Source organism: Notamacropus eugenii, chromosome 1 (assembly GCF_028372415.1).
Source record: "Notamacropus eugenii isolate mMacEug1 chromosome 1, mMacEug1.pri_v2, whole genome shotgun sequence".
In the NCBI taxonomy this organism is placed as follows: domain Eukaryota; kingdom Metazoa; phylum Chordata; class Mammalia; order Diprotodontia; family Macropodidae; genus Notamacropus; species Notamacropus eugenii.
In genome coordinates, this window is record NC_092872.1 from 101540278 (window position 1) to 101565128 (window position 24851).

At 38.1% G+C, this 24851-nt stretch overlaps 1 protein-coding gene across 1 annotated transcript in view; it reads left to right on the forward strand.

Annotated features, from left to right (window-relative positions):
• The window catches only part of PGM5 (phosphoglucomutase 5), a 215362-nt gene that overhangs the window by 26298 nt on the left and 164213 nt on the right, over positions 1-24851 (forward strand). Inside the window, exons 3-6 of the mRNA XM_072611005.1 lie at positions 5848-5994; positions 10709-10834; positions 12379-12569; positions 15907-16061. Of these exons, the coding sequence (XP_072467106.1) occupies positions 5848-5994; positions 10709-10834; positions 12379-12569; positions 15907-16061 (619 nt within the window). The remainder of the gene's footprint in view (positions 1-5847; positions 5995-10708; positions 10835-12378; positions 12570-15906; positions 16062-24851) is intronic.

Here is a 24851-nt window from a genome sequence, read left to right on the forward strand (position 1 = left end):
TTAGGCAAGTCAACAATTAAGGGACAAGAGAAGAGGAATCAGTTGAAACAGAGCAGTAGCAATGATGGTAGGAGAATTTGGACAGTGCAGTGCCAGGAAAACCTAACGATGAATAAGTATCAAAGGGGGATATAGAGGATCATGATGGTATAAGATACATCAGAAAAAAAATGAGAAGAAAGACTGAGATTTATAATTTAGGATAAGTTGAAAGTAGTTTCAAACAACAAGTGGGGACAGAGGCCAGATTACAAAGAATTCAGATATGAATGGTTAGGAAGTGGGGGCAATAAGTATAGATCATTCTAGGAGTTTGGCAATAAAAAGAAGGCAATATTGGATAATAGTTTGAGGAGGCAGCAGGGTTGGGGGAAGGCATTTCCCTCCCCCAGTATGAATAGAGGAGACCCAAGTATTTCTGTTTCTAGGTAGAAGGTAAGGAATCAGTGAAGGAGTGGTTAAAGTGAGAGTTTAATTTTTTAAAAAAAATTAATGTCACGGACCCTTTTGGCAGTATGGCGAAACCTATGGAACTCTTCTCAGAATAATGTTTTAAAATGCATAAATATATGTATATTTATATACATATATACATACATGCACAGGATTGTGAAGGAAATAAATTATATTGAAACAAAGTTTAAAAATATATTTTTAAAAACCAACTTCATGGGCCTCAGTAAAGAGCCCTTGGATTGAAGATCTAAGAAGGAGAGCATAATTGATGAGTCAAGACCTTGTTGGAGCCAGGGGGATGGGGTCAAAGCACAGAGGGATTAATCTTGGAAAGGAAAGCAGGGGTTAGATGAAAATGTAGAGAAATTTTGAGGTACACAGGAGAGAAGTTGTGTGTATTCATCCTTCGTTGCCAAAGAAGACCATGCTATCAGAGAAATAATGACATGACTTGCACTTGACTTTGTTTTGAGGGAGGGAGGGCTGTACAGGTCACCAGCCTCAGAGCCTTCTGAATCCAGTGACCAGATATTCATCAGGATGACTGGAGATGACCCAGGATGAGGCAATTGGGGTTAAGTGACTTGCCTAAGGTCACACAGTTAGTGAGTGTCAAGTGTCTGAGGTGAGATTTGAACTCAGGTCCTCCTGACTCCTGCACTGGTGCTCTATCCACCTAGTTGCACCAGCTAGTTGCAAGGGAGAGAGAGAGAGAGAAAGAGAGAGAGAGAGAGAGAGAGAGAGAGAGAGAGAGAGAGAGAGAGAGAGAGAGAGAGAGAGAGAGAGAAGTTGTAGGAGTTTGTTAGATGGCAAGATTAGGGGCCGAGAGTGAGCAATGCTTGCTAGGATGGGTAGGTGATGCAGTGGAGAGAGTGCCAAGACTCAAGTCAAGAGCACTCATCTTTGTGAATTCAAATCTGACCTCAGATACTTACTAGCTTCATGACCTGGACAAGTCAATTAACCCTGTTTGGCTCAGCTCCTCATCTATAAGATGACCTGGAGAAGGAAATGGCTAAACCATTCCAATATCTTTACCAAGAAAACCCCAAATGGGACTGACTGGAATGCCTCTACAACAACAATAAATATTATCTACTTGAGGGTGGGGATAGTGCCTTTTAAAAAATCTTTAAACCTCTAGGATCTTGTACAATACTTTTCACATAGTAGGTGTTTAATGTTTGAATGAATGAATTAGGAATACTGAGGTCTCAGTGGGTGAAATAATAGGAATTTATTCCTCAAATTCAACCTTTCCAACACTGAATTAATCTTCCTTTTCCTAATGACTTCTTCTATGGCCCTCATTTCTGTTAAGAACACACCAACATCCTCCTAGTCACCCAGGTTCAAAAATCTCACAGTCATCTTTGATTTCTCACACTTCTTTTTTGGGGTGCTATTCTGATCTTTATTCTATTTTATTTTTTTAAAAATTGATTTTATTTTTAGTTTTCAACCTTCACTTCCATAAGATTTTGAGTTTCAAATTTTCTCCCCATCCCTCTTCTCCCCCATCCCCAGCACAGTGTGCAATCTGATATAGGCTCTATTTATGCATTCATATTAAACATATTTTCACATTAGATACAATGTAAAGAAGAATTAGAACTAATGGGAGGAACCATGAGAAAGAAGAAACAAAATAAAACAGCAGCCAAAAAGGAGAGCAAATAGTATGTGTGTTTTCATCTACATTCAGACTCCAAAGTTCTTCCTCTGGATGTGGATAGGATTTTCCATCGTTGAGTCTTGTGGAGTTGTCTTAGATCCTTGCATTGATGATGAGTTCAGTGTATCAAAGTCAGCCATTGTACCATGTAGCTGTTACTGTGCACAATGTTCTCTCAGTTCCGTTCACTTCACTCAGCGTCAGTTCATATAAGCCGTTCCAGGTTTTTTGAAGTCTGCTTACTCATCACTTCTTATAGAACCATAGTATTCCGTGATATTCACATACCACAACTTCTTCAACCATTCCCCAATTGATGGACATCCCCTCAATTTCCAATTCTTTGCCACCACAAAAAAGAGCTGCTGTAAATATTTTTGTACATGTGGGTCTTTTTCCCTTGCTGGGTCACACAGGGTATGCACAGTTTTATAGCCCTTTGGGTATAATTCCAAATTACTCTCCAGAATGGTTGGATAAATTCACAACTCCACCAACAATGCATCAGTTTTCCCAGATTTTCTCCAGCATTTATCATTTTCCTGTTTTTTCATGTTAGCTAATCTGATAGGTATGATGTGATACCTCAGACTTCTTTTGATTTTCATTTCTTTAATGGATGATGATAGAGCATTTTTTCATATGACTATAGATAGCTTTAATTTCTTCATCTGCCTCCCACAATTTCTAAGTGTACTTATGACATGTGCCATGTACACATGACACATGTCTTTTTCATTGCCTTTGTCATCACCTCAGTTCAGGTTTCTTTTAAGGTTTTCAGCATGCTTTGAATGATATAATACTTATATTAGATCGTATACATATATACATGTATGTATATATGTATAAAGGGGGGAGAAGTAATTCTGAGCAAGTCATTGAATCTCTGCTTTCCTTATTTATAAAATTAAGGGTCTGAACTAGATAAAGAGTTCTTAGCTTGTATTTTATTTTATACACTTAATAACATTATTCTGAAGAGTCCATAGGCTTCACCAATATGAATTTGGGTGTAGCGGACCTGGTCTTTTGTGATTTTCTCTGGGAAAGCTTGACAGTTTGGATATGGGAGCAGTGAAAGCAGGTGATGAGGGTAGCAGAAGGTCAAGGTTAGTGACTGTTAGCTAGAAACATTGCTCAAATACCATTCTAACCTAATGCCTCATTGTAGTGTGGAAGGAAATAACCCTAAGTAATTAAAGATTTTGCCAAAAGAATACAAGGGCTGGCTGGTTCTATCAAGCTGGAAAGACTGAATAGGGGCCAGGTGGTGAATGAAATGTTGCAGTGTGAGAACTAGACTAGAGAAATTCAGAGAAGTCCATTGCCAGGTTGGCTACATGGTTATGAAATTTTTTGACCCTAGAATCTCTTAAGTTAAAAAGGGGTTGTTATCTGGGTCAGTGGAAGTAACACCTACACTGATGAGTCCATAACGTCAGAAGGGTCTCCATAGAGCAATAAAAGACTCATGGAATGTGAGACCTGGAGTCTTAAAAATCTAGACAGTCCATGAGCATTACTCATAACATCGTGCAAATATGTACAGCTTGCACCGTTCTGCTAATCCTACTCTGGGTATGAGAAGTCGGTCGTGACTTTGGCATCAATATTCAGCCAAAAATATTTTTTAAAAACATGGATCATCCCAAAGAACACAGTATATTGGGTAGGGGCCAGGGAGAGATTAATACATTCCCTTATCCAGCAACCACAAAAACAAACACATAAACAAAGAAACCCCAACACACTTTTCCAATTTTACAAAGAAAAAAGAAAAGGGATGGAGTAAGGAAGAGGGATTGGTATTTGATCTCTGGCTTCCTCAGTGTTCTTGTGTTGGTAACCAGCTCAAGTGGTATCTTGGTCAGTCAATCAGGAGCATCATGGTACAACATGAAGAGTACTTGACTTGCATTCCCAGGGTCTGAGTTTGAATATAGACTCCTTCATATAATACCTGTGTCACCTTAGGCAAGTCACTTAGTCTCTCTCAGGGCCTCAGTTTCCCTTCTTGTAAAATGAGATCTTGATGTTGTAACATTCTCCACATAATGTTTCGAGATTGGCTTCTTTGTATTAAATGCTCAGTGCTGGACTAGGTGTTGGCTAGGAATTTTTTGAAGTATAAAATATGGTCTCTGCTCTTTATTTTCTTGAGGATATAAGGTAGACTTACACTTAGAAAAGAAACTAGTTATAGGCTTGATATCCCTGTGGTAAAAATAAGCATGTTTTAAAATAACAATTGGCATTAACATAGGACTTTAAAGTTTGCAAAGCATTTTCCACGCATCATCTTTTTGTAGCCTTATAGCAATTCTGAAAAGTAGATATCATAGGCAATATTTTCCCCATTTTACAGATGAGCAGATTAAGGCTCAGAGAGGTTGAGATTTGCCTATGATGAGGAAATCAGTAAGCATCAGAGAGAGGATTTGAAGCCATGTTTACCTGACTCCAGGAGTGGATATGGTGTATTCAGGGAAAGCTAGTATCTTTGGACTGATTGGTCATCTGCCTTTGGTATCTGCCTGTCACCCAGTTCTCACTTGTGTCTCCAAGAAGTTAGAGTACATGTAGAGCCAAACCCTGGTAAAGCCCTCTTGGCAGATGAGCTCAATCCAGGTTGAGGGTAGCCAACAGGTTTCAAACCTGTTGGTGAGTTAGGAGAATGTCTACCCCAAGAATGTGAAGACTTTTCCTTGTGAGATGGACAGATGAGAACGATTTGTTCCAATAATCAAGCACCAGAGATGCCAAGGTCATTCATTGCATCTCAGGTCATTGCCAGTCATTTTGACTTTTTTTTTTGCCACTGGACTTCAATGACTGAGAAAGAGAGAGTGTTGCTGATGACTTTGTATAACTCTGCTTCACTTAAATCCAATTCACGAACAATCATATGTGATGCCACAATAACCTGACGCTAAGCCAAGAGTATATCAGAAGTAAATTTTCATGTTCTTTTAAAAAATAGTATTTTATTTATTTATTTTTTCCAATTGTGTGTAAAGACAATTTCCCCAATTATATATAAAGACAATTTTCAACACTCATTTTTGGAAAGATTTTGAGTTCCAAATTTTCCTCACTCCCTCCCCTCCCAAAGATGGCAAGCAATCTATACAGGTTATTTCATGTTCTTTTTGAGGGAGCATATCAAACATTTGTAGTCACATCCTACTTCAAAAATAAATTTGGGATTGGCTGAAATATGAGGTTGATTAACGCACTGAGCTAGACTGTAAAATATAGATTATATATAACCCTTTAGATTTTATATATATATGTATATATTATATATAACCCTTTTCAAGGCTACCTGAAAAATTTGTTTTATTCTCATATTCTTTTGGTGATCTTGATACCCTGCTTTCATCTCTTAGTCTGGATGAGAGTGGATTATACAACTAGGTCTCCTTGATAGGTGTAAAACTATTTTCCACAGAGATGGACATTAAAAAACACCACAAACAAAAATTTCTTAACATATTCTTGCTAAAGTGGATTTGGATATCAGAAAAACGGAGGCTATTTGAATAATTTTCTGTTGAGTATAAAAGAAGATAAATGAATTGTTTTCTTTGCTGGTTGGGGAAGGGATGCTATTGCTTCTGAAACTGAACTCTGTGTCTCTGTATGTATCTGTATGTGCGTATGTGTGTGTGTGTGTGTGTGTGTCTGTGTGTGCATGCTGTTTTAAATGTTAGGTCCTGCACCAGATATAGTTTCAGATAAGATCTACCAGATCAGCAGAACAATTGAGGAGTATGCCATCTGCCCGGATCTCCGAATTGACTTATCTCGACTAGGAAGACAAGAATTTGATTTGGAGAACAAATTCAAACCCTTCAGAGGTAACAGAATAACCTGAAATTCAAACAATATGGCATAGCAGCTCTATGGATCACGGGAACTAGGATTGTCTTGAAATCATTATTGTGTGAAAAACTAAATCAGAGATGGCTAATGTTGAACTGAGTCTCTGAAGAACAGCTATTGATGTATGACATCTCTGTGTTGTTAAGAGGAAGGAAAGAAGGAAATAAACATATATGAAGTGCCTACTTTGTGCCAGGTACCCTGCTAAGAGCTTTATAAATGTAATCTCATTTGATCCTTGACATCAACCCTGAGAGGTATTACACCTCTTTTGCCACTGAGGGAACTGAGGCAGTTAGAGCTTAAGTGACTTGCTTAGGGTCACACAGATAGGAAATGTCTGAGGCTGAATTGAGCTCAGGTCTTTCTGCCTGTTGGTCCAGAACTCTATCCACAGTGCCACCTAGAAGCCTGATAAGGAAGCTTACCGGGTATTCAAAGTTCCTTCAAAATCCATACCCCATGTGAGATTTCAAATCAAATGAAGGAACATATGTAAAGTGCTTTGCAGTCCTTAAAGCCCTGTATAAATGGTAGTTATTATCATTATCATTCTTTGTAGAATATCACTTAGAAAAAGCCACATTGACTTCTCTTTTATGGAACGTTGGAGAATCTCAATAAACAGCCTGCCCGAACATTCTCTCTCTCTCTCTCTCTCTCTCTCTCTCTCTCTCTCTCTCTCTCTCTCTCTCTCTCTCACACACACACACACACACACACACACACACACACACACACACACACAGAGTGAATGAGAATGCACTATACAACCCTCAAACAGTTCAGGAAAGATTTAATGTAGGGCTAGGGTTGCCAAAGGCAATGTTTTATCCTGGGATTATCTGAATTGATAAATTGTCAAACAGTTGCTAATCTGCATTGGGAGAGAGAATTTTCTTACTGGGAGTTGCCTACACTAGAGAAATCTCGGGCCTGAACAATAAATGATCAAACTTTAACTTTAAGAGTTAATTTTATAGAACTTAGAATGAAACTGCTAATAACAATCCTGCTTCTTTCTACTCACTAGCTGTGTGACTCTGGTTGAGTCACTTAATCTCTACGTACCTCAAAAAGATGAGTTATGAAGTGTTTCTTCACTTGTGAAAGGAGAATGACAGATCTTTTCTCTACCAGGTGTCCTAAAAGTCTTGGTACAGTTTTAAGCTTCAGGGACAGTCCGCTGAAGTCACAATCAGTGACTTCACAGATCAGAGTTCCAAAGTTGTGTTCCTCTACCTTTCTGTGGTCTTTGTATAAATTGTTCTCTCTCTTCTCTCTGCGTTAGTTCATACAAGTCCAACCAAGTTTCCCAGAATTCTTCTTATTCATCATTTATGAGGTGCATTTTATTACTCTTATACACTACAATTTGTTAAGCCATTTCCTGAATTATTGAACAATCGCCCTGTGGAAACAACTTTCTTTACTGCTTTAGGTCCCTCTAAGTTATGAATTAATCATTGAGCATTTATTAAATACCTTCTGTGTGCACATACTATGTTAGACACTGGTGATACATAGTTGAATGTAAAGCTATCCCTCTGTTCATAGAGATTATAATTTATCAAGCGAGACACAACAGGTACACATATAGGAATTTACAAATTATATAAAAAGTAAGTGTAAAGCATTTTTTGTGTGGGTGGGTACAATCAGGAAAGGCCTCATGGAGGTGGTAGTAATTTCTCAAGAAAGAAGGAAACATGTAGTTATTAAGTACTTACTACGTGCCAGGCACTGAGCTAAGCTATTTACAAATATTATCTCATTTGATCCTTACAGCAACCCTGGTAAGTAGGTAGGTAATATTATTATCCTCATTTTACAGTTGAGGAAACTGAGGCAGACAAATGACTTGCCCAGAGTCAAACAGCTTCATGTCTGGGGCTCAAGTTGAATTCAGGTCCTTCTGACCACAGGCCCAGCCCTTTATCCACTTCAATACCTGGATAGCATCTTTATTTTAGAAGTTAGGGTAGCTCAGACATCATTATTAAATTTGCAAGGCTAGGTGGGATAAGAGTTGTTACTTCTCCAAGAGGACCAGTAATATCAACAGGGTGATGTTTTGACTTTCAAGTGAATTGGATTTAAATGAGGCCAAGTTGTAAAAAGTCATCAGCTGCACTTTGGGCATTGGGGTCCAGTGGCAAGTTATAGGTTAGGATGACTGGAGATGGCCCTGGATGCAGTGGGAGATGCTGGTGGAGGCAAGAGAACATGAATTCCTGCCCTTGTTTATCACCTAGTCAGAGAGCCAAAGTACTCAGACAAAATGACTTGGGAACAATATGAAGTCAGATTTACCAGTGCAATGTAATCCAGCCCAAACTGAATACTTGTGTTGTCTGAGACCCTACAACAAAGCCGACTTTGAGACTCAGGCTGTTCCACTGGGATAGAGAGTAGGCATTTTAAAACAGGAGGCATAGTTTTTGTCCCTTCTCAGTTAAAAAAAAAGGTCCTAAAAAACCTGGCAGGGTCCACCTCTCTCAGGTTTAGCTCCATTGTCCTGGCCCTGCTGCGTTAGAGATAGCTGATCTCTGAGGAGCTGCAGTTACCAGGAAGGGAGCGGGGGCAGGGATTCCTTGGCACCAAAGTAGAATTTGGGAAGGTATGTTTGGAACAATTTAAGCACTGACCTCCCTTGCTGTTTTAAAAGCTCAACAGTCAGCACCTCATTGTAGGCTTGACTAATTAAAAGTCAAGTAACTCCCTTTGCTGCTCACCTGTCCAACAAGGAGAAACATCCAGTTCTCAATGACCTGGCTCTTTTTTTGTCTCTTTCCATTCTGGTGCCAGCCTTTTTTTTTCTCATCCTATCACCTGCCTCTGTGCTGAAGCTAGCTCATACTGGCTGGAGATAGCTGATTGTTAAAAAATTTCAGTGGGACTGAGCATTTACATCTAGGACATCTTAAAACACTACAAATCAGGGTTCGATTTATTGTTTTGTGGATTGGCTAGACTTAAGAAAGTGAATGAGAAAATAATGCAGAATAAACCTAACAGTGTTTTTACCCTCTGGGGAGCCAGTTAAAAATTTACCAGCATTCTGCTGTGTAACCAAAGATAATTAGGGTGATATCTACATTTATTTAAAATAACATTAGAAAACTGGCCAATGTATTAATTTGATTTTCCTGAAGAATAGTTTAAGTGAGCACCAATTTGACCATGCCACTCCCTTAGTCAAAAATCTTCTATGGCCTCGAGAGTAAAATATAAAGTCCTAAAGACTAGTATTTACAGACCTTCAGAGTCTGACTCCAGACTATATTTCTAGATTTATTTCATATTAATTTCCTTCATATACATACTCTTCAGTTCTATACACATTGGTGTACCTGATGTTCTGTGAACTCAACAAACCACCTTTCATCCTCATTCCTTTGCACATATTTAGAATGGACTGCCTCCTCAATTCTACCTTCTAGGCTCAACTTAGATGCCCCTTCCCAAGAGAAGTAGCTCTTTATCCCTTCTCAAATTATCTGTGTAAATGTAATCCAATAATATAATATTTTTCAAGCAGCTTGAGGGCAAAGTGGGTTTTCTGTTTTGTCTTTGTTACCTCAAACACTTAAAATACAGTGACTTGCTCATAGAAATGCTTTTTACGTGCTTATTGGCTGATTAAATATTCATTTTACTAGATGAAAAGAAATTTCTATAGTATATAGATATAATCATTTAAACTAAAATAAATAAAAATATCTGGCACCAAAGAGTCCTTAGAGATTATCTAGTCTAAAAGATAAAGAAACTTAGAGAAGCAACTGATTCAAGATTACGCAATAAAGGACAGAGCAAAGACTTAAATCTTGGGTGATTCTCCCCCCTTGGTGAAAAGAATTTTATGTTAAGAATAATTTATTTCTATGGATAATTTTAAAGGTAATTTCATTTATGATCATTTATGTTGATGCTTCTAATTTTTTAAACCTCACAGTCATTTCTGGAAATTTTCCTCCACTGACCTTCTCCTTTCACTTATATTATAATGAAGAAAAACAGTTTGGTAAAAACTAATTAATAAATGGTGGCATCTGACAGTGTATGGAACACTCTTCTGTCCCTATAATTCCCCATATATTTTATTATCTATTTTGACTATCAAGATTGGTTATTATAAGTCCTTGGTGCTTGACTGAAGGCTGTGCTATAAAATAGTGATTATGCTCTAGTTTGTAGAGTGCCTCTGGAAATAATAATAATAGTAGCTAGCATTTACATAGTGCCTACTGTATGCCTGGTTCTGTGAGAGGCACTTTAAAAATATCATCTCATTTGATCTTCTAAACAACCATGGGAGGTAAGTGTTATTATTTTCCCCATTTTGTAGTTGAGGAAACTGAGGCAAACAGAAGTTAAGTGACTTGCCCAAGGACACACAGCTAGTAAGTATCTGTAGACTTACCTTCACTTGTAATGTGGGAAAATATCTCCTAGTCAACAGAGCCAAGTCCATTTTTAAGTCACCAGGTCAAATCAAGTCAAGGCCAGTCCAGTTCAGTTGATAAATATTTGTTAAATGCCTAGTATGTGCCATGCACTATACTAAGTACTGGAAATACTAAGAAAAGCAGAAAGTTGTGCCTACTTTCGGTAGACTCACAGTTGAATGGGGGAGGTGACTCACACAGATGACCACCATGTTTTCTCTTTGTTTTCTGCCATTAGTGGAGATAGTGGATCCTGTGGACATCTATCTCAACCTTCTTCGGACCATCTTTGACTTCAGCACCATTAAGAGTTTGCTGACTGGACCCAATCAACTTAAGATCCGGGTGGATGCTATGCATGGAGGTGAGCTCATTGGTTTGGCAAGAGAAGTTAAGATGGGGCCTCAGACTCTTAACCAGCTCTTTTTGTTTTCTTTTGATAATGAGGAATAACAGACATTAGCATTCTGACAATGCATGTATGACACAATGTGAAGAATGCTCTGGAAGACTTTAGTATTTTAGTTTCATTCTTACAATGCTGGTGGAAAGAAAGTGTGGAAAAGTGAGTTTGAAGTTTTTACATGTGGATAGGATGAAGCTATACTTCTTGGTTCTTTTTATTTTTAAACATCAACAGAGTGTTTCAAAAGTCTTAGGAGTGTGTTAAACTTTAATAGCCTAAAGCTTACGTTTATGTGTTAGGGGAGTGTTAAGCTTTAGTAGCTTATCAGTGCTCTAAGTCTGTGAGGACACCTTGTATTTGCAGAGGTAGACTCATATACTCAAGAGTTACTTGTAAGAGATCTCGGAAGCTACTTAGTCCAACCCCTACCTAGATCATGAATCTGGTTGGCAATATCTCCCCTCTTTGTGATAATTTGACGGGTTGTGTGTCTGAGCTAAAGTTTAAGAAGCTCACTTTGGAAATTAGCATCATGTGGGATTTGTACTTTACAGAGGAAAAAAAGGGTAAGTGATAACATGCTTCCTTCGCCATTTATTTTGAACACTAAGCTTCCTTTTGGTAGGTGTAAAATGATATCTCAAGGCTGTTTAATTTTCATTTCTCTTATCAATAATAATTTAGAGCATTTTTTATATGACTATAAGTTGTTTTGATTTTATAGTGAAGTTAGCATAACACTGTACAGGTGTTGAAAATATTTTTCTTTCAAAATTATTTTTATTGAGGTTGTGTTACAATTTAGACAACCAATAAATACATTGATTCAATGTTAAAATATATTGCAAAATATAATGCATTTGCAGAAATAGCTGGTAGACATAATACTTGTTACATAAATTCACATATAGCTTGAGAAAAAAAAACTGACCTTAGCATCAAGTAACCTACTTACTCCTGATAATTCTTTCAGACATGTACATTTCAGAACTATTGGTTTTACTCTGTTGCTTTACCAATCAACATTTATTATGCACTTACTGTGTGCCAGACGTTATCAGTTCATTGGATGTAAATACAAAGGAATAAAATAATTCCTATTCTGAAGAAGCTTAAAACCTAATCAGGGAAGTCAATAAGTACATATAAATATATACAGAATATAAGGTACTTAAATACAAGGTACTTAGTGAGGGAAGGATTAGCAGTTGGGTGGATGGGGGAATCAGGAGAAGTTTCATGCTTATGAAAGTGATCTTGGACCCTTGAAGGTTGGGACACTTGAGTATAGGCTGTGGTAGGCTCTGTCTATTGTTTTTTGGAAAAAAGGTCATGGAACCTGCATGTTTTGTTTCATGTTGTATTTTGAATTATGACCACAGGATTTTTTTTCTCCTGGAGTTTTACATGGGCTACTGTGTATGTCTCTGACTAGAACAAAGAGATCTCCAGTCTCTTGCAAAGATTTGAAGTTGGGTGATCCATTGTCTTTTTTTTTTCAGTTATGGGACCCTATGTAAGGAAAATCCTGTGTGATGAGCTAGGGGCCCCAGCAAATTCTGCAATAAACTGTGTTCCTCTGGAGGATTTTGGAGGACAGCACCCTGACCCAAATCTAACATATGCAACCACCCTTCTGGAGGCAATGAAAGGAGGAGAATATGGTTTTGGAGCTGCGTTTGATGCTGATGGGGTGAGTGTAAAGGACTGGTTCTCTTCGCTCCTAACCATTTACTAATATACTTAAATGTTAGGTGTTTGTGGTGTAGGGGAAAGAGTGATGAATTGAGAATCAGAGGATCTGGGTTCAAAATCTGCCACTTACAACTTGTGTGGCCTGGGACAAGTCATGTCTATCTTTCTGGGTGTCATTTCTTCATTTATAAAATGAAGGGATTGGACAAAATCAAGTGGTGTTCAAACTCATGGAGGTGGGGCCATTGATTCACATATAAGGAACTCTGCAGGCTGCATTATTGACTTGGTTTTCAAGGGCAACGTTGTCTATGTTATTATATTTGTATTTATTTTGTTACGTATTTCTCAATGGGTTTTTAATCTAGTTTGGGCTGCACTCAGGAGTGTTGTGGGCCACATGTGACCCATAGGCTGTGTCTTGGACACCTCTGGATTAGATAACCTCTTAGCTTTTTATCGATATTCCTACAACCCTGTCACCAGAGAGTTAATGAATGTGGCTTCCAGACACATAGAAAATGCCTAAGGGGACACCTGTGCTTGAACTTTCAATCTACTTTTTGCTAAATTTTGTTTAGTACCTTTTCTATGTTTAGAAGTAGCATGGGGATAGAAATGAGCTATTTCTTAGTGTTTTTGGTATCCATTCACTAATTCCAAATTGTGTACCAATTACCTTCTTTGTATAAAGGACTATGTTATTAGGGTCAATGACAAGCCATTTTAGAAATCTCTCTCCACTTGGACTTTGAGACCACAACATCCTTGCCAATGAATGGAGACTATTCCTGTGGGACAATCATCCTGATGAAGTCTAAGGATTTTTGGGTCTTGCCTTTGGCCTTGTAACCGAACGCTTTGAACTTTCAGATTTTTCTATCCAGCATGGAATGGAACTTTCCTGCATATATTATCCTCGCCAATTAGACTCTGAACCCTTTCAGAGCAAGGACTGTCTTCTTTTTCTATTTGTTTCTAGAATATTTATCCAAGTGTTTGGTACTGTTATACATACATACATACATACATACATACATGTATAAATATTATATAACATATTGTGTATTATATAATAAATACTTTTCATTCATTTATTGGTACAACCAGAGAATCATAGATCAGCTTGAAATCTTAATTAACATTAAAAAAAAACTATGTTTTTCAGATGAGGAAAGTGAGGCTCAGAGAAGTTAGGTGACTTGCCCAAAGTCTCTTGGCTAGGAACTGGTAGAGCTGGGACAAACATTCAAATTTAATATATACTTGTTGATTAATTGACAGATTGACCTCCGCCCTCTCAGTCCTGTGATCTTGTCATTTTGTCACTGTGTTTCCAACCTGATATTTTATCCCTTGGTGCTTTGAAGGAGTGCCTGTATACCTATGTGAAAGAAAGTTAATGAAAGCCTGGGGCAGTTCCTGGCATTTAATTATAGCACTGAAAAGATTGTTTTCTTTTAAAATTATTTTTATTGGTGTTTATGTTACAGCTGAACAAAACAATAAACACATTGACCAGTATATGCATATTCCCTACTCGTTGTCTCCCATTTCTGTACCTAAAGAAGGGAGGTACAGTTTTCAACTCTGAAACCAAGCTTGGTTGTTACATTTATGCAGGGTTCAGTTTTTGTTATTATTGTTTCAGTCATATTCAACTCTTTGTGACCCCATTTGGGGTTTTCTTAGTAAAGATACTGGAGTGGTTTGCCATTTCCTTCTCCAGCTCTTTTTACAAATGAGTAAACTGAGGCTAACAGGGTTAAGTCACTTACCCAGGATTACACAGTTAGCAAGCATCTGAGGACAGATTTGAACTCACGAAGATGAGTCTTCCTGACTTCAGGCTTAGCACTCTCTCCATTGTGCCACCTAGCTGCCCTCTTTCTGCTTATTCTATTTATATTGTTTTCCTGATTCTGCTTACTTAACTCAGCATCAGTTGATTTATGTCTTTGTGTTTCTCCTTAAATTCTGCCTGTGCACTATGTCCCACAGTGCAGTAATATTTTGTTACGATCACATGCCAGAGTTTGTTTGGCTGTTCTCCATAGGATGGCACCTACCCTGCCTTTTTTTCTGTGCTACTATAAACAAATTTCACCTTTGCAATTTCTCCCATATATGTCCCCTTCTCTCCTCTGACATTGCTGCAATTGCAATGCAGGCCCTCATCGCCTCGTATCTGGACTACTCTACCAGTCTGCAGGTGGGTCTGCCTGCCTGGAGTCTTTCTCTACTCCAATCCATTCTCCATTCAGCCACCAACATGATTTTCCTAAAACTCAGGTCTGACCATGTTACCTATCTACTCAATAAACTCCAGTGGCTGCCTATCGCCTCTAGGAGCAAAAACGGAATGCTCCATTGGACATTGAAAGAAAGTCCTTTATAACCTAGCCCCATCATACCTTTCCACTCTTCTGCCGCTTTACTCCTTTGAATGTACTCTTTGATCCAGTAACAGTGGCCTCTTGGCTCTTCCATGAACAAGCCACTCCATCTCTTTACTCTGGCATTTTCTCTGGCTGCCCCTTCCGACCCAGTACTTGGAATGCTGTTCCCTCGCCTCTCCAACTACTGATCTCCCTGGCTTCCTTTAAGTCCCAATTAAAGTCTCACCTTCTACAGGGAAGCCTTCCCTAATCATACTTCATTCCAGTGCCTTCCCTCTGTTCACTATTTCCTATTTATCACACACACACGAACATAATATCTCATTTTTATATATTTATTTACCTGTCTTGCCCATCAGATTATGAATTCCTTAAGGGCAGGGACTATCTTTTGCCTCTTTTTGTATCCCAGGCAAATTGTTGTGGTTCAGTCATTTAGTTGCATCTGATTCTTCATGATCCCATGGACCATATTGTCCATGAGGTTTTCTTGGCAAAAATATTGGAATGGTTTGTCATTTCCTTCTCCAGGGGATTAAGGCAAACAGAGGTTAAGTGACTTGTCCAGAGTAACTCAGCCAGATATTTATCTAAGATCAGATTTGAACTCAGGTCTTCCTGACTCCAGGTCCAGCACTCTGTCCACTGAGCCACCTAGTTGCTATCTAGGTTTGGCATATAATAGGCACTTAATAAGTATTTTTTGATTGGTTGATATTTTAATATATATCAGACCTTTCTTCCTGAAGAAATTCTAGTCAAGCAAAACTCTCTTAAGAGAGATTGAGAAGCAAACTTGAAACTCTACCATTAGGTCTGAAAATGCCTTCAAGGGTTCTTTGGCACAGGAGAGGCAGGGAATCAGTAGGCTATGGCAACTGGGATGGGTTGTTGTAATGCCTCTGCTTGATAATTTCCACATTTTATTTCTTACAGGACCGTTACATGATCCTAGGCCAGAATGGCTTCTTTGTGAGTCCTTCTGATTCACTGGCCATCATTGCTGCCAATCTCCCTTGCATTCCATATTTCCGTCAGATGGGCGTTCGAGGATTTGGGAGGAGTATGCCAACCAGCACAGCCTTGGATCGGTAAGGAAGAAGTGTTCATCTGACACTTCTTTCATTCTTTGAGACTCATTTCAATCATGCCTTTGGGACCATTATTTCCTTTCCTCTACTTGTTGAACATGATTGCATAAAACTTGTCCATTTTGTAGGAGTGAGGTGATCTTGTGTGATTTTTTTTGCTTTCATTTTCTGATAAAAAGGAATGGATTTCTGGGCTTGCATTTTATCTTGTTTGTGGAGATTGGGCCCATTGATTTCACTTGCTGTAGCTTCAATCAGGGGTGGTGATGCTTAGCAACTGGTGGGGAATATTCTAGATTCACTCAAACTTTTGTTTTTTAGAAAAACTAGGTTGGCAGTCATCAGAAGAACAAAGATGAATTCATGTTGTCTTGTTTCAAATTGGATTAGGCTTTTTCAGAGTCCTTGCTGAAGTAAGAAAGGAGGAAAACTCAATCACAGAAAATAATATTAAAATGGCATCTCTGATGAACTGATAAATAGAGGAATGCATAGAATAGTTTGACATATGTATACCTATTTGTGTCTAATGTAGCCATCTCTAGGGAGGAACGAAAAAAGGAAATTTACATGATAACCTTATAATACATTTAAAAAAGATAGCATTGTACACAATAGATTTGTAGTTTTATGTGCAGTCATCTTTTTATTATATTATTTTGTATTATGGACATGCTTATTTTATTCTATAAATTAAAAAATTTTTTTTTAAAAAAGAACCATCTTAGAACCATCTCTTTCTTCAAGATGATTTTGAATTCTGAATGGAGGTTTGTTTGGATGGTAGTCATTAATTCACTTTTCTTACCTAAGAAAAGCTTTGCCTTTTCAAAACTCCTTCTGGGTGTGGGAGAAAAAGAGAGAGTCACTGATATTTATATATTATTTGCATAAATTAGAAAATTACTAATTTCAAGAAACTATCTTTAAGCAAAATTTGAAAGAAAAGTAGAATGAAAACTTCTATCTACTATGCTCATGTAAAGCAGATATTTTTACTAATTAGACAACATCTTGGGTTGGGAGAGAGAAGCAGAACATTGAATAGGATGCTCGTCTTGGAATGAGGAAGACCTGAGTTCATAATCCTACCTTTGACACCTACCAGTTGTGTGGCCATGGAGAAATTACTTAACCTTTCTGTGCCTGTTTTTTTTTCTCTTTAAAATGATGGGGGTTGGTTTTGATGGCCATCAGGGGCTATCTCTAAATGTATGATCCTATGTATATCTTCAAAGACTTGTCCTCTATGTCTCCTCTCTTTAATTTGTAAACTTTCTATTATTCATCCTTTTGCATATTCATCTATTTCCATTTCCCTAGTTGTACAGAACTCTCACAGACTCTCTGGTCTACCCTCTTATAGTCTCTCTCTCTCTTCCTCTCTCTCTCTCTCTCTTCCTCCCTTCTCCATGTATCCCAACCCATACACTGTGATACTTACTTTTATAAGCAGACTTTTCCTCTCCTATGGTCCATCCTTCACAAGCCTCTAGGGCATGATGTCTAAAGAGGAGGCAATCAGAACTTTCTCCTCATGCTTCCAATTACAGAAAGATTGTGTTGCAAAAACACTTTTGTAGTGAGTAAACCAGGATAGTCCAGACTTGATATAAAAGGAGTAAAAATAGACCTCTAGTCCTGGCTTCCTATGGGGAGAGGAATCAACTATTTGATGGATGGTACTTTCTTCTCCTCTTCTTGTCCCAGCCTATCTTTCTAGCCTCATTGTACATTCCCCTTCTGTTGATTCCTTATATCCAGCCCTCATCTGCTTTCTCTATTCCAGCTGTCCCTTATGAGTGGAGAGCACACTCTCCTCACCTCTGCCTCATAGAATCCCCTACTTTCTTCAAAATACACTTAAAATACTACCTTCCAGATCCCGACTTGTTCCATAATGACCTTATATTTATTTTGTATTTACACTTAAATATGTGTATGCTATCTCCCCTGTTAGAATATAAACTCCTTGAGGTCAGGGATTGTATTTGCCTCTCTTTATGTCCCCTGGACTTAGCACAGTGCTAGGTGCATAGTCAGTACTTAACAAAATGCTCATCAATTTCACAAAGTTAGCAGTGGTAATACAATGAAGATGGGCAAACCTCAGTTTAAAATTCATGTCTAATACCTTTAAAGGGCAGACTGAGAGAGTATGACTTAGTTGCTCATTTCTTCCTTTTGAAGGTCCCCTGGACTTTTACCATTCCATGATCCTTTATGAATCAGTGAGAATGTTCTTGAAGCAATGGATTACATCACTAAAACTATTTCTGGAAACACTAAGGAACAGAAAGGCAGAAGCAAGGACTGTCTTTCTGAGCTAGAAGCAGGATGCCTTATTCTACTGAGTGCTGTGCATCCTTTTCAACCTTCTGGCTAATTAGACAATTAGATCTCCATACTCTACTCAAGTCCTAGTCAGATGTCTCATTGTGGCAGTGAACTCTTTAAGTCTCTTAAAAGCTAGGCTAATAGAATAAAAGCTTTGGCAGGTCATATCAAGCAGGAAATATATATTTTAATACTAACTCATTGGTGGACAGCTATCCATGAATCAGTTCAGAGAAGCTCTTTGCAGAAAACTCATCAGCCACTAGGTAATAATCATTATTTATTTTGGCTATAGCAACTCTAGAAGACCACCTAATAATTCTGTGTCAATGCCAATAAAATTATAGATCTTTGGAAGTATTGATACAGCGTGATTATCAAATTTGTAAATACATGTGTCATAGCAAACAAGTGAGGTAGAATTGGAGTTTGAATCCTGCCTCAGTTAACTGTGTGAGTTAGTCACGTTGCCTCATTTACTTTCACTTTCCTTAACTGTAAAATGGGGATAATCATAACACCTACTTCTCAGGGTTGTTGTGAGGATAAAATGAGATAATATTTGTAAAGTGCTTTGTAAAACTTAAAGCATCGAATGAGACAATAAGTGTACAGCACTTAGCAATGTGCCTGGTACACAGTAAGTGCTATATAAAAGTTAATTATTATTATATTATATTATTATTAATTACTGGAAAAGTCAGACAAACATTTCAGCTTTGCTTTAACATGTCCATTTATATATTGTTTTATAAATTGTGTAACAGTTTCAGTTTTTTCATATATAAAATGTGCCAACCTCACAGAATTGTTTTGAGGATCAGATGATATAATGTATGTGAAATATTTTGCAAATCTTGAAGATTTATAGGAATGTTGCTGCTGCTGTTATTACTACTACTATTATTACTGCAGAAAAAAGTAGAACATGAATGGTAGAGTCAGGATTTAAAAAGATCTTGGCAGGATAGAATGATGGGCTGAATCTAATAAGATTATGTTTAAGAGAAATCAGTGTAAAGTTTGACCCAGATTCAGGAAAAAACCTGTATGAATCCATGACTGGGAGATGAGGGTAGACAATAGTTTGTTTGAAAAAATGTCTGGATCCTCCCCCCTCAAGATTTACAAGCTAAAAATGAAACAGTAATATGACATGGCATTTTCCCCAAAGTTAGTTTGTTTTTAGGCTGTACTAATATCAAGGGATTGTCAAGAATGAGGGAAATGGGAACCCCACTGTAATCTGACCTAGTCAGATCACATCTGGAGAGAGAAATTCCCATCGAGATTTGAATTCAGAATGATGAATTCAGAGTCTAGAGTGCTAACCATTACACCATGGAACCACTACTACAACTGGAATGAATGGCTAGATGGATGAATGGATGGATGAATGGACAGATGAATGAATGAAGTGAAAAGGCATTTATTAAGCACTGCCTTTGTGCAAAGCACTGTACTTTGGAGAGTTGTGTTCAGTTCTGACTGGGCATCGTATCCTAGAAATGCCATTACCATTGCCATTGGAATGGTTCAAAAATGAGAATGCTAAGAATGGAGAGAGGATTGGGGCTTAGGTTACACCAGGATTAATTAAAGAAACTATGAATGGCAGACATAACTGTTTTCTGTAATTGTTGGGCATTCATGTAGAAAAGGAATTAGGCCTATTTCTTTTGGCCTCAGAGAGCCAAAAGAGCTCAATTGGAGCAGTGAGTAGCTGTGAAAAGAGAGATTTTAGTTTCATATAAGGAGAAACTTCTTGGTTATTACGGCTTATTGGGAGTGGAAGGGGGTGACTCAGGTCATAATTCTTTCCCTTTTCAATGCAGGTTTTTAAGCAGAGGCTGGAGGCGTGCTTTCTGTGTGTGGCAGAGGGGATTTGTTTTAGGGGTATAGCGAGGACTAGATTTTCTCTGAGAGCTCTTTCATTCCTGAGATTCTATAATTCTGAGACTCCACATCTATAAATTAGAATGACACTCTACCATTTACTTGGCAAAACCTATTGAGGCAGTTGCCTTGCTAGAGAGGAGATGGCTTGTAACCATTCAAAAAACCTGACTAAGAGAAGCTGCTTTTATTTGGACAATAGAAACCACTTGGCCTCTTTCTTGTGGAAATTTCCCAGTCCTTCTTGATTTCACTTTATCCTCCCCTTCTTAGTAAATCTCAGTTTAAGTCAGAAACTGGAGGCTTTGCTTAGAAATTTCACAAAGGACCTGTTCTGATATGTAAGTGACCATTTAAAAGGATTATTCATGCTTGCTGGTTGGGATTCAGAATTCTGTAGCGCTCTGACTTGCCGATTTGTTTTGGCTAATTTGATATCTTGTACAGGTCCCAGGTGGATTTTTGTGATGGATGCTTTGTAAATTTCTTTACTGGTAGGTAAAAGAAATACTTTAAGCCTCAGTGCTGAGTCCAGGACTTGACTGTGGTTTCTCATATGATTTATTTATTTATTTACAAAGAAGAAGATGACAAAAATGTGCCAAAAACACATCAGGCAGGCATTTATAGGACTACAATACCAAAGCCTCAGAAGAATAGTGATTTGATTAGGAAAAAAGGACACTCAATGGCACATTTCCCTGTACTTGTGGTATTTTTGATTGAGATGAGGATTGCAGAATCCTGCAATTCAAAGTACCCTTGAAGCTGATGAATTATTCAGACAAACTTCCATTGTTGTATGGTCATTGTAGTTTCCTGAGGCAAGCTACTCTGTCTTTAGTTTCTGCTTACTCAAACAAGGGCCCCATTTATGAGAGGATAGGACAGTTTTTCAGTCTTGCACTTAGCATTCTTTTGGGCCCTTGTCATTCTGGATGAGTCTGATTTGTGGTTGAAAGGGAATGTTTTTCAAAGAAAAACAAATTGGAAGTTTACTAGTGCCCCCAAGGTTCCTCTTTACTCCATCCCAAAATGTTACATCATCTTGTATCAGCTTTCAGTGTGATCATCTTATGAAGGGCTCATATATGAAGCATGTTTGTCAGGAGCCTTGATCTCTAGGGATATTTACAATCTAAAATGGACTCCAGTACATTTTCTTCATGGCGCCCCCAGTAAGTCTATTTCTACTCCAAAGAGGGTCAGATTTGGTCCCATTCTTAAGAACATGGAGATAAAGTTCTTTCTCTTTCCTTCCTTGGCTCCTGCACTGCACTTACCAGCCTGTTTTCATGTCTGAAGTCTCTCATTTACCTTATTCTCTTTTACTTCCTACATTAGAGTGAGATCAGAATTTTGGGTTAATGGAATGTACGCTAATTGAGGGCAAGGATTATTTTGTTCTTTGTTTGTCCATTGCCTAGCACAACACTTTGAACAGAGTTGGTGTTTCATGTTTGTTGTATTGAATTCAGTTGAAATGAATTGGAGTTGGGGCTGAAGGTCAGAAAAACATCACTAGATAAATAAAAAGAGACCCTGGAGCCTCAGAAAATGTTAATTGCTCTGAATGTGGTCCATAGGCAGATGATTGCCAACACCAGTCTAAAACATGAACTGAATAAGGACCACATCGTGTGTGAATGCCGATGTAAATGCTGCAAGTATCTATGCAAATTCTTACTGCTCTATAATGACCAGTTAGGAGCTCCTTCTTTGGTTTGGTTTTATTTTCATCCCTTGGCTGAGAATGATGAATGACAGCTCAGCCAATACCTCATACTATTTCCCATCTATTGCTTCAGCCATATTGATGACATATAAACGTCATCAAATTGTATTCTGATGCTATTTGCCCAAGAATAATATGACATTCTGAAATGAAAAGAAAGCCCAGTCACCTTTGGCAGTAGTTTTCTAGTCAGGTCCTCAAAAAGAGTCTACATCAAATATTTTATATCTCTATCTAAATAGGGGTAAGATGTTAAACTGTAATTGGAATTTTAAAAAAGCAAAAAATGCTAACTGTTTGACCTAATATAGTCCCAAAGGAAATCATTTTTGCCTTGGGTATGTCATGTTTTTGGAAGTTGAGAGCATTTGCTCTGGTTACAACAATCAAATCAACACTACCTCTCTTGGAAAGCAGATGTCAGTCAATTGTTCTGTAAGTCCAGTCAAAATCCTTATGGCCTCCCTGACCAAAGTACCGCACCCTGGCCATCATTCTACTACTATATATGTTGTCTTTCTTTGTTAAAATATAAGAACCTCAAAGACAAAATCTGTCTTTCCTTCCTTCCTTTCTTCCATTCACTGAAGAGAGAGCTCTAAATGTTAGGACCATAGACCCTTTATTTTCCCATTTGGGGTGTGTGTGTGTGTGCGTGTGTGTGTGTGTGTGTGCGTGTGTACGTGTGTGTGTGTGTGACACACTAGTTCGGTTGGTCATACTGGTCTAAAATAATCCTGCTTTCTATAAAAAGTGTTTCCTGTTCTCCTGAATGCTACTTACTTTCCTCTATTTGTTATCTCCAGTTCATCCTGCATCCATCTTGTTTGTATATAGTGCTTTACATATAGTCTCCTCTTGTATTAGATTGTGAGATCTGTCTATCTTTTGCCTTTCTTTGTATCTCCATTGCTTAGGACAGTGTCTGACACATAGTAGGTGCTTAATAAATGTTTATTGACTGACTCCCCTGTCAGCATGCAGCATTTTGATTCACTTTACCCACATAATCTCTGCTTTAATTCCTACAAGTCATGTGGTATAGTGGAAAGAAGACTGAAATAGATGACTGTTGGAAAACCTGGATTTTAGATTAAAATCCAAGCTTTTATTGTGATATCAGACAAATTACTTAATGTCTCAGTCTGTTTCCTCATCTCTGAAATGTGAATAGTAGTAATAATAATACATTCTTACCTCACACAGTTGTCATGAGACTCAAATGAAACGTTACATGAAAACCTCATATGAATAAACGTAGGATGATCTTATTAAATACACAAATAGATCTGTGACCTCACTGATTGGAATGTTCCCTAAGCCCCAAATTAAACCTTACATCAAAGTCTTTATATACTTTTTTAGAGCCAGAAGGCATCACATCCCTTGAGAACCAGTGCTTCATTAGCAAAAGGTATAGACTTTCCTGCAAGTCTTCCCAAGTCCAACAATAGATGGGAAAGATCCTTCTTAATCACATTATTCAGAGGCATTATACTTATTGGTATAAATAAAACCAGCAAAAGATCCTACTTTGCTTGGCCTCACGGCAATGTACTTCCTAAACCTTGCAAAGTTATATAAATGTGAGTTATTATGGTGTCCCTTGCAGTCTCACTAAAAAGCCATCCCTGTTGTCTCACTCATGTTGATCTGTATGAGTAGTTCAGGTGTCAGATTGGAACAGAATTAGACACTTGTGGATCTATCACTTAACAAAAGGAGGTTTACTTGGCTATAGCAGGGAAAGGATAATCAACAAAAGTCGATCACTGATTCATCTGGGTATCACTTCCCTGCTTCTAGGTTAGCCTTATTGGTCTTCTGGTCAGAAATTGGAGGGAGGAACTCTTGATGCTTCCTGAACTGGCTTTTTGTGTTTAGGGCCCCAAGAAGTTACTTCAATGGCTGATCCCTGGTCTCTTGAGTCAAGTTACTTTCTAGGATGGTTTTGATACTTTTTAAGGAAAAACTAGGCTAGTCTGTATGACACACAGTCTAGGATATTGATCTTACTACACCACCATACACACTTAATTTCCTATGATTATTGCTGGGAATGCTTTGATTGTTTTCAAATTTTAAGGAATAACAATAAAGCAGTAATAGTAATAGTAGTACTAGTAATGGTGGTGGGGTAGCTTGGTTGGGAGTGGGAGTGGGCTGTGATAGTAGCACCAGTAATAAGAGGAAAGGATGGAAGGAAGTAAACGTTTTACATAGAGTATTGTTTGTGAGATGTGGGAGACCCTGGCACAGGACCACCTAGCATATGCGCCTGCATCAGAAAAGGTGCTATGCTCTCTAAGCAGAATTGCAATAGCACAAAGGAAACACGATATGTGCAGATCTAGAGACAACTCCATCTCCAGGGCTCAGACTATTTGTGCAAGACCTGTGGTGGAGCCTTCTGGGCTCATATTGGGCTGATTAGCCATATTCAAACACATTGTACCTTGACTCCAGCATCGGGATGTCACTGGTCCTCTTCCAGTATGAAGGATGAACAATAATTATGTGCCTGGCACTGTTCTATGTGCTTTTACAAATATTGTCTTATTTGAATGCTGGACATCTTAACTCTGAAATTTGATAAGTGACCCTAGGTAAATTACTTAAGTTTTATGGTCCTCAGGCAATTCCAGCATAGTAGAGTCGAAAGAGAGTTGTATTGTTTAACACAGTTCCTGGTACATAGTAGGTACTTAATAAATGTTTGTTTTCCACCTCTAGTCCAGCTTTAAATCTGTGAACCTATTATCTACTAAGTCAAAGATAGGTCAATGAAGAGAATTTCCACACCAATGATAGATCCTTTAGAT